The following is a 13,728-nucleotide window of genomic DNA, read 5'->3' on the forward strand; positions in this document are numbered from 1 at the left end:
CTAAAAATTTAGTCTCCGTAGTGCAGGTGAATCCCGAAACAGTGAGGGAAATCACAGTGGTACCATTAAATGTCTAAAACCTAACACCCCCCCCCCCCCCCCCCCAAATCAACACCTCAGCCAGCCTTAATTCTGTGGGTACAAGCTCTCAACAACTGACTGCTTATGAAGCTATGTGTTTTTCATGGGTCGTGATCCTAAGTATTTTTATTACTGTGTTTCTTGGCTGCTTTTTGAATGAGTTTTGAATTGCATACTTAGAAAAAACATTCCAATCTCATCTCTGGTGTTTTAGTGCCACATCTTATTAGCTTCAGTCCGTTAATGCATCAGAAAGATGTAGCATAACCTGTCATAAATAATCCATAATCAGGCTATTCCCTTTGCATTACTGATGTATTCCAGTTGACAGACTCGTGGTCACTTTCTACAAGCTAATTTAATCATTAGATCGTATCGTTTTTTCCATTTGATAAGACCCAAATGAGGTTTGAATTTGTAAACAGGGTGGGTTTAGCAAACAGCTAGCAGATTGGACATTTTTAAAGTACAGTTGCTGGTGTTCCTCAAGTTCATTAAGTCTCAGTGGATACAGAGAATAAACAGTAGTTTATAATTTTCTAGAAGGCTGGTAATTTCCTCTGGTAAAACTTGCACTGGTATGTTAGTCTGTTTGACATGGCCACTGCGATACCTTTCTGTTTACTGCTTTTTTTATTCCTTTTCCTTTGCTACAGGTTGAAAAGATGGGAAATGCAGAAAGCAATGTGTATCAGAATTACCTTTCCAGATTCCTTCCTGAGGAGCAGTCTGATATTGATGGAGTATTTGACACCGTATCAGGATTGAGTGGTTCAGCTGCAGGAAAAAATAGCAAAGCTCCAAAGAAGACTGTGACTCTGGCAGCACTACAGGCAAGACAATATTATTCCTGATATATCTGCATTGAACATAATTCCAGAAAGAACTAAAGACATGGCAATAGTTACTTTTTAAGGGTTGCTTTTTTTCAATTTAATACTATGTTCTGAGGCAGAATGAATATTAAACTTTTTCTTTCAGTTTAACATGAGTAGTGACTTTCAGGTTTGTATTGGTTGTTTTAAATTGCACTGTTTGGTCAATTTGCAGCTTTCCTGATTCTGAACTAAGTTGGGATATATGAAAATTAATACTCTTCCCCCTGGAGTCTGCTTGAGAAGCTGTCACATAGTTGGTTTGTATTTGGTTATGTTTTCCTCAGTTGCATCACTGTCTCTAATCTTTTAACTTACATTAAAAGCAGAGGATTCAGTTTTGCTTGATTAAGCTGTGTCTCTCTGGTTTAGGTGATTAACATACATTATGCTTTCTGATTAACTTTGCATTCATTTTCTAATCAAGAAGGAAGAGGAAAATGATTTGTTGCAATACTTGATAACTTCAGTTAGGCAGGAATCAAGTGGCCAAATGAATGTAATAGTATAAGTGCGTTTTCATATATGTTGCACAGTTAATGGAATCAAATTAAAACTTGGTGAAAGAAGCAGGTTATTTTAAGACATTTAGCAGCCCAGCTTTAGTCTTCTTCCAGCCTGGCTGTTTATGGACCACCACCAGTTTGGAAATAGTGGCGGTGCTGCTGCACAGCTTTTCAGCCCTAGTACATCCAACAATCTGGTTCTTGGTGTCTGTTATTTGGGACCTGGAAGAAGTTCCTTTTCTAGTTTTGCCCGTAGATCAAATATGATCTTCAATAAACGTTTGTCTTTTCCTGCTTTTCTGTTTGCAAACTTAGTATCTTTTGAAAGACTGTAGATGCCTAATTCCTCAGTGCAGGCCTTTTGCAGTGGAATGCCTACCTCAAAGGTGTCTGTGCTCTTGCCTCAGCTAGGTTGATTGTGGCAGTTGTTTGAGGTGTTTGTGTTCATGCCTTAGCTAGGTTGGTCTAGCAAGAGTCTGGTCATATTGGTGAGGCCCCAAGCATTACCTCATGTAGGTACCACTCTTCTTAGGCTCAGTGCTTTACTAGAAGGAAACTACATGGATTCTGGACCGGAGCAGGCTGCACTGCAGAGCTTGGAAAGCAGGCAGAGCATGTATCTCCAGATACTTTCTTGAAGCCATTTCAGACAAGGATTCTAAACTGTCAGAGGTGTTTTTTACATGCTTACTGAAGATTAACTTTTACAGTCCTTTTTTGCCCCCCTGGTCTACTCATTGTAATAGCTGTAAGCATAACAAAACAATGCAACAAAGTGGTGGGTAGGAAAGGGTAGGGAGTAGGTGGGTACTGTTCCAGTGTGAAGTAAAAAGCCCTTCAATACAGGGTTTTTACGTTCCCTGCTGCTTGTCCCACTTCAGGCTCATATAGTACTTTCAGAAAGCCTCTTAAAGACAGCTGTACCCCTTGTGACTGTCCCTCCCTCAATATGAAGCACTCTAATGTGCAAGACTGTGGCTGCTAATTCTGCCTCTGCTTAAATCAATGGGAGTCTTACCACTGACGTCAAGAAAAGCAGGGTAGAGGTTGGCATATTGAATATTGCCCTATATGCACATTACCAGCCATTAACAGCCCTGGTGGCTTCAATAGGAGTGGTTTTGAGCCAGCAATAGATGGGTGGTAACAGCTGGAGTGCTTTTATGGAGCTGGAGTTCCATTGATTTCAGCATGGTCCCCACTGGGCTACAACTGGTACATAAAAGTCAATCCAGGTTGGTATGTTATGCACAACACTCTGTGCAGTGAAGACGCTGTGCAATAATGTCCTAGTGTATGGACGTATTTTAGATTATTTATTTTTAAACCATGTAATTATCTTGAACACTGTGAGAGTTTCTTGAAGCCAGTCAGATCTTTCCCACAGTGTTGTGATTCATGATGAAGTATACCAGTTAGATTCAATTCAAAGCGCCAGTTATGCAGTTTAGATGAATAAGTTTTGATTTCGACTGCCTTAACATTAGGGATGCCTTATAATAATCAGGCAATCTCAGTTTTGTTCCATGATTGAATTAGATGTTGCTGTGCAGATGGAAGCTTCTCAGAATTGTTTCTGTGTGTGCATGATGGATAAACACATTGCCTGGAATTTCTTAAGGCCAAACTGAGATGTGGAAAAAGCTTTAATTTCTCTTTATTTTTTTAAAGTTTTCTTGAGCTCCACTATCAAAGGTTTAAATTTTAGATGTTGGCCTGGCAGAGTTGTAGGCCTTTAAAACATAGTTATCATACAGAAACCCTGTTAACACTTTACAGTGTTGGGGTTTTCTTGAAGTGCATGGCCTTTGTAGAAGACCATAATCAACTTAAATCACTAAATACTATTGAAAAGGTGATACTATATAAAAACAGAGTTGTTTTTTCCGTTTTTTTTTTTCTCTTGGAAACCCAGTCCTTTGACAAAAGTTTGCTGCTGGTAGTAGGTACTTGGTATTGAAATCCGTCATTCACAGTGGTACATGTCAGCACAGATTAGCTGGAAAATATGAGTTATTTTTTATTTGTAAAATATGTTCTTTGCTGTTTTTCTCATTGTAGGCGTATACACGGGAGCCATTACCTGAGCGAATGACTATTCGGTTATACAATGGAATGAAAAGTATTGCCCTGACTGGGAAATCATCTGGGCTGAATGAACAGATTGCTAAGGAGCAGTTTGTAATTTTTATGTCAAACCTCTTAAAAGGGAATGCAGATGAGAAGATTACCATAATAATGAAAATGATCTCCAATACAGAAGGGCCTGTGAAAGGCAAGCAAATTCAAGAGGTAAACAGGCATTTTAATGTGTTGTGGGGATATTAAGAGAACAGAAATGGGTAGGTAATTTGAAGGTAATCTTCGGAGTACAAGATTCAAAACAAGGGTTCCTGACTTTTGTATTTTATTTTTTTGTTTTAGTCTCTGTATGCTACTATCTTGCTGATCTGTGACAAACAGTGTAGGCAAACCATGTTATATGGGGTGACTGTTTCAGCTGAGGGCCTTCCTATGCTGAATTGTCTACTTTGAGAAACAGGATCTGGATTTTGTGGCATATGCTGACTGTTTTGTGTGATATTTCAGAAACTCTTTTTGAAGAGTGCTGAGACTGGCTATACTGAAGAGCCAGCAAGGGTTATGGTGTGGCTGGTGCTTCTGGGAACTGAGAATGTGTTTTCTAGAGCTTTAGTTGCAGGATAGATGTGTGAATCAAATACGTAGCTTGCAAGGTGAAAGGGTGGCATCTTGCAAAACTAACTCACTCCTACCACAGTAAAAATTGGACTTTCACGCCATATTTTATGGAGATGATTTGTGAAATAACATTTGCAGAATGTCTTGAAAAAGGATACTTTTCAAGACTTACGAAACTGAAATAGCATTTCTGTTATTTCTGACTTACTATGAGATGTTTTTGCCATTGGGTTTACAGCATCAATACTGCACAACTTTACTTTTAGAAAGTCCTTTCAATCTCTTGGTGATTTTATTTAAGAAATGCCAAAATGGTGATGTTTTAACTTTTTAAGTTCACAGAGGATCTGGTCATGTCTGTAGTCCATGTACTGAGCTACAGGAAGGAACTGAAAGGTTGGAATTCAGAGAATACTAGGGATTCTGCAAGTGGAGTAAAGGCTATGGCCTCTCAGCTGCTGTCAGAATTGAAGCTTGCAGGTAAGTAGCACTGATACAGTATATCCTAGAATGGCACAGAGCTCAGCTACTCATTGATTTTACAAGAGTTTTTTTCTCTTCAGGTTGCATCTTTGAATTGAAATGGTGAGACCAGTGTTTCAAACCTAGTGCTTTGTGAATGACTTGGGAATTTTTTTTGTTTTACTGTACCATCTTTCTCCCCTGTATTCATAGAATCATAGAGTAGTTAGGGTTGGAAAGGACCTAAGATCATCTAGTTCCAAACCCCCTGCCGTGGGCAGGAACACCTCACACTAAACCATGTCACCCAAGGCTCTGTCCAGCCTGGTCCCGAACACTGCCACAGATGGAGCATTCAGAACTTCCTTGGGCAAGCCATTCCAGTGCCTCACCATCTTCACAGTAAAAAACTTTCTCCTTACATCCAATCTAAACTTCCCCTGTTTAAGTTTTAACCTGTTACCCCTTGTCCTATCACTATAGTCCCTAATGAATTGAACAAACCACCCAAGTCTTAGAAGGCAGATGCAGGGGCTGTGAGAATGAAGACCCTGGGCCCACTGTAGGGGAGGATCTGGTTCGAGACCATCTTAAGAACCTCAACATGCGCAAGTCCATGGGACCTGATGAAACCCATCTGTGGGTCCTGAAGGAGATGGTGAATGATGTTGCTAAGCCACTGTCCATCATATCTGAAAGATCATGGCAGTCAGGTGAAGTTCCCGATGACTGGAAAAAGGGAAATATAACCCACATTTTCAAGAAGGGGAAAACAGATGACCCAGGGAACTACAGAGCAGTCAGTCTCACCTCTGTGCCTGGCAAAATCTTGGAGCAGATTCTCCTGGAAGGCATGCTAAGGCACATAGAATCATAGAATAATTAGGGTTGGAAAGGACCTTAAGATCATCTAGTTCAAACCCTCCTGCCATGGGCAGGGACACCTCACTCTAAACCATCTCACCCAAGGCTTTGTCCAACCTGCCCTTGAACACCGCCAGGGATGGAGCATTTGCAACTTCCCTGGGCAACCCATTCCAGTGCCTCACCGCCCTCACAGGAAAGAATTTCCTCCTTGTATCCAGTCTAAACTTATGTTTAAGTTTTAACCCATGAAAAACAACAAGGTGCTTGGTGACAGCCGGCGTGGCTTCACTAAGGGGAAATCTTGCCTGAACAATTTGGTGGCCTTCTATGATGGGGCTATGGAACTGATGGACAGGGGTAGAGCAGTTGACGTCATCTACCTGGACTTGTGTAAAGCGTTCGACACTGTCCCACACGACATCCTTGTCTCTAAATTGGAGAGACATCAATTTGATGGATGGACCACTCGGTGGATAAAGAACTGGCTGGATGGCCGCACACAAAGAGTTGTGGTCAATGGCTCAATGTCCGGCTGGAGACCAGTAACGAGTGGTGTCCCTCAGGGATCGGGGTTGGGACCGGTCTTGTTCAACATCTTCATTGCTGACATAGACAGTGGGATTGAGTGCGCCCTCAGCAAGTTTGCTGATGACACCAAGCTGTGTGGTTCGGTTGATATGCTGGAGGGAAGGAATGCCATCCAGAGGGACTTTGACACACTTGTGAGGTGGGCTGATGCCAACCTCATGAAGTTTAACCATGCCAAGTGCAAGGTCCTACACCTGGGTCGGAGCAATCCCAGGCACAGCTACAGGTTGGGCAGAGAAGAGATTCAGAGCAGCCCTGTGGAGAAGGACTTGGGGGTGTTGGTTGATGAGAAAATGAACACGGGCCGGCAGTGTGTGCTTGTAGCCCAGAAAGCAACCATATCCTGGGCTGCATCAAAAGGAGCGTGACCAGCAGGTCGAAGGAGGTGATCCTGCCCCTCTACTCTGCTCTTGTGAGACCTCACCTGGAGCACTGTGTGCAGTTCTGGTGTCCTCAACATAAAAAGGACATGGAACTGTTGGAACAAGTCCAGAGGAGGCCACGAGGGTGATCAGGGGACTGGAGCACCTCCCGTATGAAGACAGGCTGAGAAAGTTGGGGCTGTTCAGCCTGGAGAAGAGAAGGGTGCTTGGAGACCTCATAGCAGCCTTCCAGTATCTGAAGGGGGCCTATAGGGATGCTGGGGAGGGACTCTTCATTAGGGACTGTAGTGATAGGACAAGGGGTAATGGGTTAAAACTTTTAAACAGGGGAAGTTTAGATTGGATATAGGGAGGAATTCTTTACTGTGAGGGTGGTGAGGCACTGGAATGGGTTGCCCAGGGAGGTTGTGAATGCTCCATCCCTGGTGCTGTCCAAGGCCAGGTTGGACGAGGCCTTGGGTGAGATGGTTTAGTGTGAGGTGTCCCTGCCCATGGCAGGGGGGTTGGAACTAGATGATCTTAAGATCCTTTCCAACCCTAACTAGTCTATGATTCTATGAAATTCAGGAGACCTTTGGTTTGAAGTCCCAGTTTTAAGTGGATGTACAGAACTACTTGTCATGGAACATACCTGTGACTCGCAGGTGGGAGGCATTTATATGCATGTGCATGTATTTATGACTGTATGTCCTTTTACAAAGTGTAGGTTTTATCTTTACACTGTTGTAATAATTGATTTTGCTGTCTTGCAAAGAACATCTCAGAAGTTGTAACTAGGATCCACATTTATTAGTCATGACAACCCAAACAGTGGATGTCACAGGCAATTTTTTCTCAGCTCTGTGGATGCATCTGCTTAAGATAGGTGACACTTTACTGTCACTGACTCCTTTCACATGTGGTTTCATGTCCTTTAAAATAATGTAATGATTGTGTTTACACTTGAAAATCAACAGATTATTTTCCAGACTGAGAGACTTACTACTGTTGCTGTGTGTCTTACTGTTTAGATGGGACAAAACCTGTGGGTCCTCAGCTGATGGAGACAAATTTTGATCAAAGTGTCATTGAGGATTGGGTGTACCGAGTTCCCCAGATCTCAGTTTTCCTCAGTGTTATTACCAGGCAAGGCCTCCATGTTCTGCATTCTCTCACAGACCAAACCAAAGACACACTCAACCTGGTTCCAAGCTGCAAAGGCATCAAGGGAAGAGGATTTGTCAGTCTTTTTGACATCCCATCCATCATATACATCAACTCCCACTTGCCTGCAGAGCTACAGCACAAGTGGCAGCTTTTATTTTCTTCTAGGCTTCATGGGGAAAGCTTTTCACAGTTATGTGCGCATATAGTGAACAAGGGTCCTTGCATAATGATCTTAAAGGACTTAGATGGTTATATCTTTGGTGGGTTTGCATCTCACTCCTGGGAGGTGAAGCCACAGTTTCAAGGTAAAACTCTCTTTTCTGTTTCTGTTGTCTCATGGCTCTGTTAAATGTTGTCTAATCTGTACAGGTACAGGAATCCTGTCCACTTAATGGACACTATTTTCTTTTATGACATGAAGTATTTCTTACACTTCCAGGTATATTTTCCTGTGGCAAAAATAACACTAATTTTTGAACAACATAAAATACGTGTTAAGTTGTTATTGCTTTGTACCCAGTCAGGCATATTATTGATTTGTGTTTGTCTGTTATTTGATATTGATCATAAACCAAGTTTTCCTTTAAGTAAAATCTTACCAACCCCCGTGGCTGCATAGGTTGGAAATGAAATGAGGGAAACGCAGCATAGGCAATGAGTTAGAGTTTATATAAGATGCCCAGCAGATGGCAATCTTCCATCTCAGAAGAGCTGAGCAAGGTTAAGCCTCCCGCTGCCGTTTGTGCGCTTGACTTTGTGGTCCCAGCAGCAAAAGGATCCTTTGGACAAGCTAAACTTCTTGTTCCTTTGAAACCTCTGGGGGGAAGAGAGGGGTTTTTCTGTAACTCTTTGGAAAGAACTTTTGTGATGGCTTTCCAAAAAAAAAAAAAAAATTCTGGACTTTGGGCAATCTGTCTTGTTGGGAATCCTTACCTTTGCTACATTAAAAACTAAATTCCTGTACTTAATTAGTATTTGATAACTGCCACTTTAGTCCGTTAATACAATATTATGTTATGTTGATTACACATTTGCTTTGTGTCTTTTCCTGATAGACTAACACATGTAGTGTGCTAGACAATCATATCACGAGTGCCTCTGAATACCGAACTGGGCATAATGAAAACTGTACTCTAAGTCATTGACCCTAAACTGATCTATATATTGGTATAGTCACAACTAAGGGAGCCTGCACTCATACCAGTTTGTTCAGGTCTAGCAGCTGGCCAGTTTTAGATGACACAGTGCAGACTTGTGATAGGTGTACCCTTGCACAGTAATGTAACGTACTAGTCATGCCTCTGACTCTGCCCTTGGTCACAGCCATATAATCACATTGATTTCTGTGACCCTGTACAGAGTTAACTGAAAATAAACAATAGGTCTAGATCTTGATGGGAGATTGGTATTGGCTTTCTGAAATTGCAGCTGCTGTCTTTGATTTATTCAGTTGCACTTCTTCAATATTTTTTTCCTACCCTGTTGGTAGGCATAATATTGCTTGGCCAGTTGCTTGACTACAGACGCTTTTCTGTTTGCAGGTGACGATAGGTGCTTTCTGTTCTCTGTTTTGCCCTCTCTTGCTGTTTACACATACACAACCTATAATGACCACTACATGTATTTGAACCATGGCCAACAAACAATGCCAAATGGACTTGTAAGTATTAAGCAATTTATACTGCAGGTTTCATAACTTGCCCAGTTTGGTTTACATGTGTACCAAGTGCTTAGTGTGCTGCTCTGGTTCACAGGGTATGGGTGGACAACACGGGTACTTTGGACTCTGGATAGACAGTGACTATGGGAAGGGACACAGTAAAGCAAAGCCTCGATGTACCACCTACAACAGTCCCCAGCTGTCAGCAAAGGAGGATTTTACACTGGATGCCATGGAAGTTTGGGCAGTGGGAGACTTCCGTGAAAGTGCAGGGGTAGGTGAACCTGTGAAATTGTGTCCTGATTGGAATGGAAGATATGAGTGCAAAACTTAGTGTTACAGTTTTCTGATGAACCACTCTCTCTCTATTGTAATGAATAATGTTTTCTTTAACTGGCCCTTATGGTACCATATATTTTGTAGCAAGCAAATGGCAGAACACTGGTGGAATTACTGTGGGTGCTAGCAAGAAAGAACATCAGGAGCCATGAGGTGATAGAGTCAGCAGAGCAGTATTTTATTCTGAATTTCAAAAGACCTTTCTGATATTGAGGAATGGTGTCCCATATGAACCTCCTTGGAGGGGTTCAATAAACCCCACTATTTGTAAACTAGAAAGCAAGCACTGGAAGCTCACAATTAGTAAAGCCTAATCTATAGTTCAGGAAGAGAGCCCAAAAGATTTGTTTATCATTAACTTTGAATTTACTGTTGGTTTACAGAAAACTCATGTGAGTTTATGCTAGTCTTTCTGCACTTGGATTATTTCTGGGAATGAGCAGGCAACCACTTTCCAGTCTCTGCTGTCTGTGTGATTTATTCTGTTATTGAACTGTCTAGTCTGCACAGTTCGGTGTTGTTTTTGGTTGTTTTCTTATTTTATTTTTATTTTGTTTCAAACTAGATTGATGTGCCCTGTCTGTTTACTGGACACTTAGCTCTACATAGAAACAGAATAAATTCCTTACAAAAAATGTTGAACTGTACTTCAATCTCTTCTTTAAAAAAAAGTTCACATCTGCACTTTAAACTGAAGTCAGGTTAACCAGGATGTTCTGGCTGGCATGTAACCTGAATAACCTTGAAATAGTTCACTGTCATCTTAAGAAAAGTTTATGACTGTTTTATATAACTGCAGTAATAAAAATTATGTGATGTAATACAGTGAATCTCAAATGCTTTACTTACATAGTATCCATGCTTCGTTGTGACAAGTTAGCAAACCAGATTACTTGCGGACTTTTGAGTATGTCTGTTTCTTCTAGCCTGATATCGATTCACTTATAATGACATTTTAAACTGACGTTGTTTTTTTGTTTTGAAGAAAAAGGGTAAGAAGAGTATCCTGGATGTAGATCCTGAGGCTCAGGCCCTATTAGAAATGGCTGGAAAAAGTCGTCTGAGTGAAGGTCTACGAGAAACCGTTGAAGAGGATGATGAGGATGATAACTGAAAGAATCACAGTAACATGAAAATCCTTTATTTTCCTCCTGACTGTTGATGTTCCTTGAACAGAATGTTTTTTCCTCTTTTTTTTCTTTTCCTTACATTTACCTAATTATCTGGGACAAAGCTTAAGTCTCATACAGTATTTAGGTCCCATACAATATCCTATACAATTACTAACTTCAAGATTTATGTGTATATGTATAGATATATATATATATATATATATATAAAGACTGTTCAAGACGCTGATTAGGTCTCATACCTCAACTGCACTTATTTATTTGCATGCAAACTATAATGATGTCTTACTTTGGTAGACTCAGGTTAGGCCACATGTTTCCATATGAAGATTACTATTAATCCACAATGCTTCAGTTAAAGCATTAAATTTCATGTTTTCCAAGTCGGATTTTCAACAGTGGGCTTCAAGATGTCCAAAACTGTATGTATATGGTCTTTAGTTTTGTAATACTACATTACACAGTAGAGCAGTTAAGAAATTTTCCATTGCTTTTTAAACTTAATAGAACAGAACCATTGAAGTAATTCATCCATATTCATCCTAAGAATGGGCCACACCTCCATCTGAAATTGTCTAGAGAAGGTACAGTCTTTAGTAGCCTCACTTGGGACTGGAGTGAAAGATCATGCTGTAAAAAGGATTAACTAAGAAGCATCCACAGGTAATTGGGAAGAGTAGCTGCAGATACCTTGTAAGAATTTTTTTAAATCACCATTATGTTTGTAACATGTTTAAAGAAAACTTTATTTCCACATAATTAATCATTACTTCATTATGGAAAAAAAAATGCACATAATGTAAAATGTACTTGGTTGGGTTTTTTGCTGTTTTGTTGACTGTTCACCAGTCAGCAAACAGTGTTGTCATGTCTCTTGTACTCAGAGCTTTTTCTGCTTGAATCTGTTCACATCTACCAGTAATTATTAGTTTGAACTTGTTAATTCTATGTGTAATTAACTTGTGAAAAATAGCCCTAATTTCTACCAGGGACTGTCATTTCTAACCCAGCAGATTGTGTTTGGTTATTAGTTTGTACGTCTGTCAGTCTTTCTCCTAAGGAAAAGGACCTTACAGAATCTCCTTTGTCTTGGCATGAGTTTTCAGTGCAGCTTAGAGAAAAAAATGTGTTTTAACTGTCTATACAATACTGCAATCCCTTTTTTCCACCTGATGTTTTTCATAGGGAGCCAGATTGTAATGTTCTGAATAATCTGCAATTGTGCCTTAATATAGATCCTATTTTTAAAACTTCTACTAAACAATATGAATTTAACCTTGAAAGGAGAGCATGAAGAAATCAATCTAGCCAGACATCCTAGAACTCAACTGTACATTTTGTATGCTACCTGAACTAATGATTGGGGCATATATGCTATTTGTTCTAGTACAGAGTATGCTGTGAAAGGCCTGAGTTAATGTTCTTTAATCTTGTATTTGCTTAAATAAACCAGATGGTCTCCTAAGTTTGTAACAGATAGAAAAAATGTAAGTATTAAAATAATTACAGATACTTCTGTATTTTTTTCTTGTCTGTATATTTTAATTAGAATTTCAAATGGTACAAAGTAAGGAGTGCTGTATAGACAGCAAGTAAATACACAATGATCTCTTTAAGGGTGGTGATGCTGGCTTCTGTTTTAACATTTTCAAACTCTCACCATAAGTCTCAGAGGTATTCTTCACTCAAGCACTGACTAAACATACTGAATACTTGAAGTGATGGCATACAGGAATGAGATGTAATTGAATTTCTGCAGTAACACAGGAAATATAAACAACTGTACTTTCTTTTCCTTCCATTGCAAGGCAGAAACTGAAACCATTTGCAAGGATTTAAAAGAAATTAGTGAGCAGGCACCTTTGGAGACTGTATCTGAGGAGTCTGAATGCACAAAGCTCCTCTTCACCAAAATATTTTAGTGGCCAGGTTTCCTTGCATTTCAAGTATTAGTATACTTAGTTCTTTCTAGGCTGTGAATCCAAAATCATCATGTTTAAACGTTTTGTGAGAATCAGCATAGCATTTTGACCTCTGAAACTGTGCTTTTTAGACAAGTTTGTATCTAAGTCTCTTCACTTTGAATTGAAGGTGTTAACATGCGGAAAGAAGAAAACTGACACTAATGGCACTTTTAGCAAATATATCTGTGAAGCATTATTTACTAGGACACTACTGATCAAACTAGCAGTGGGATTATTCAAAATTGTTCTTTAAAGATAAAAAAAGTGGCTCAGAAGAGACCCAGTATTTTTTTCTTTTCTTCCTCCTCTCCCTCCTGAAAGTTTAATCATTACAATGTGTTTCATGTTCATGCATCTAAAACCATCCAGAAAGCATTTGCGAGCAGTAAGCTTAGCTATGCTAAACATCTCTCAATCACTTTTACACAGCTGCTGATCCAGCTGCAAAGATTAACGTCCCTGTTACATGTATGAGTCATCTTTATTCTAGTGTGCTTTTGAAGTGAGTCTCTTCCCCATTAAATCCATCCACTACTGTGTGTCAGATCAACCTTCCACTCCTCCTATTAGTCACATCACTGCAGTGCATGGCAAAAGCTGTCAGCCCAGGGTTGGCACTGTAGCTGTCTACTTCAGCTCTCTACTGTCTCTCTCTAATCTTTGTTTGACATTTCCCCCCAGTTTCCATGAGAATCTTTCTCAATCAAGGCCAGGCATCTGGGAATCTAGAAACACTGGCTAGAGGAAAGGAAATGCTAGTGAAAGCAGGACTTTTCCATTCTTCTAGTTTTACATAATGTATCTAAATCAAGAGTCTCAGATACTTGTCAGGAACATTTTAAAATGTAGATTTTATTAACAAAAATCATTTTGATTTACATAAATAAAATGGCAGTTTATGCACAATGGCTTTTTCTGTACAGGTGTGAATCATAGAATCATAGGGTTTGGGTTGGAAGGGCCTTTCAAAGTTCATCTAGTCCAACCACCCCTGCAATGAGTAGGCACATCTTCAACTACATCAGGT

At 40.0% G+C, this 13,728-nt stretch overlaps 1 protein-coding gene across 2 annotated transcripts; it reads left to right on the top strand.

Annotated features, from left to right (window-relative positions):
• Window positions 1–290: 290 nt before the first annotated feature.
• On the top strand, window positions 291–13,609 carry MEAK7 (MTOR associated protein, eak-7 homolog). Of its 2 annotated transcripts, XM_061475077.1 has the most exons (7): window positions 291–914; window positions 3,524–3,754; window positions 4,498–4,642; window positions 7,473–7,913; window positions 9,150–9,268; window positions 9,363–9,542; window positions 10,593–13,609. In XM_061475077.1, exons 1-7 carry the CDS (start codon window positions 747–749, stop codon window positions 10,719–10,721), a joined length of 1,413 nt encoding a protein of 470 aa, XP_061331061.1. In that variant the 5' UTR covers window positions 291–746; the 3' UTR covers window positions 10,722–13,609. The 2 variants fall into 2 exon arrangements, with proteins under 2 accessions (XP_061331061.1, XP_061331062.1); XM_061475078.1 differs by lacking the exon at window positions 7,473–7,913.
• Window positions 13,610–13,728: the final 119 nt, after the last annotated feature.

Source organism: Pezoporus flaviventris, unplaced genomic scaffold (genome assembly GCF_033815535.1).
Source record: "Pezoporus flaviventris isolate CSIRO_AGI_PZ_B2104156 unplaced genomic scaffold, CSIRO_AGI_Pfla_v1 ptg000082l, whole genome shotgun sequence".
Lineage (NCBI taxonomy): Eukaryota > Metazoa > Chordata > Aves > Psittaciformes > Psittacidae > Pezoporus > Pezoporus flaviventris.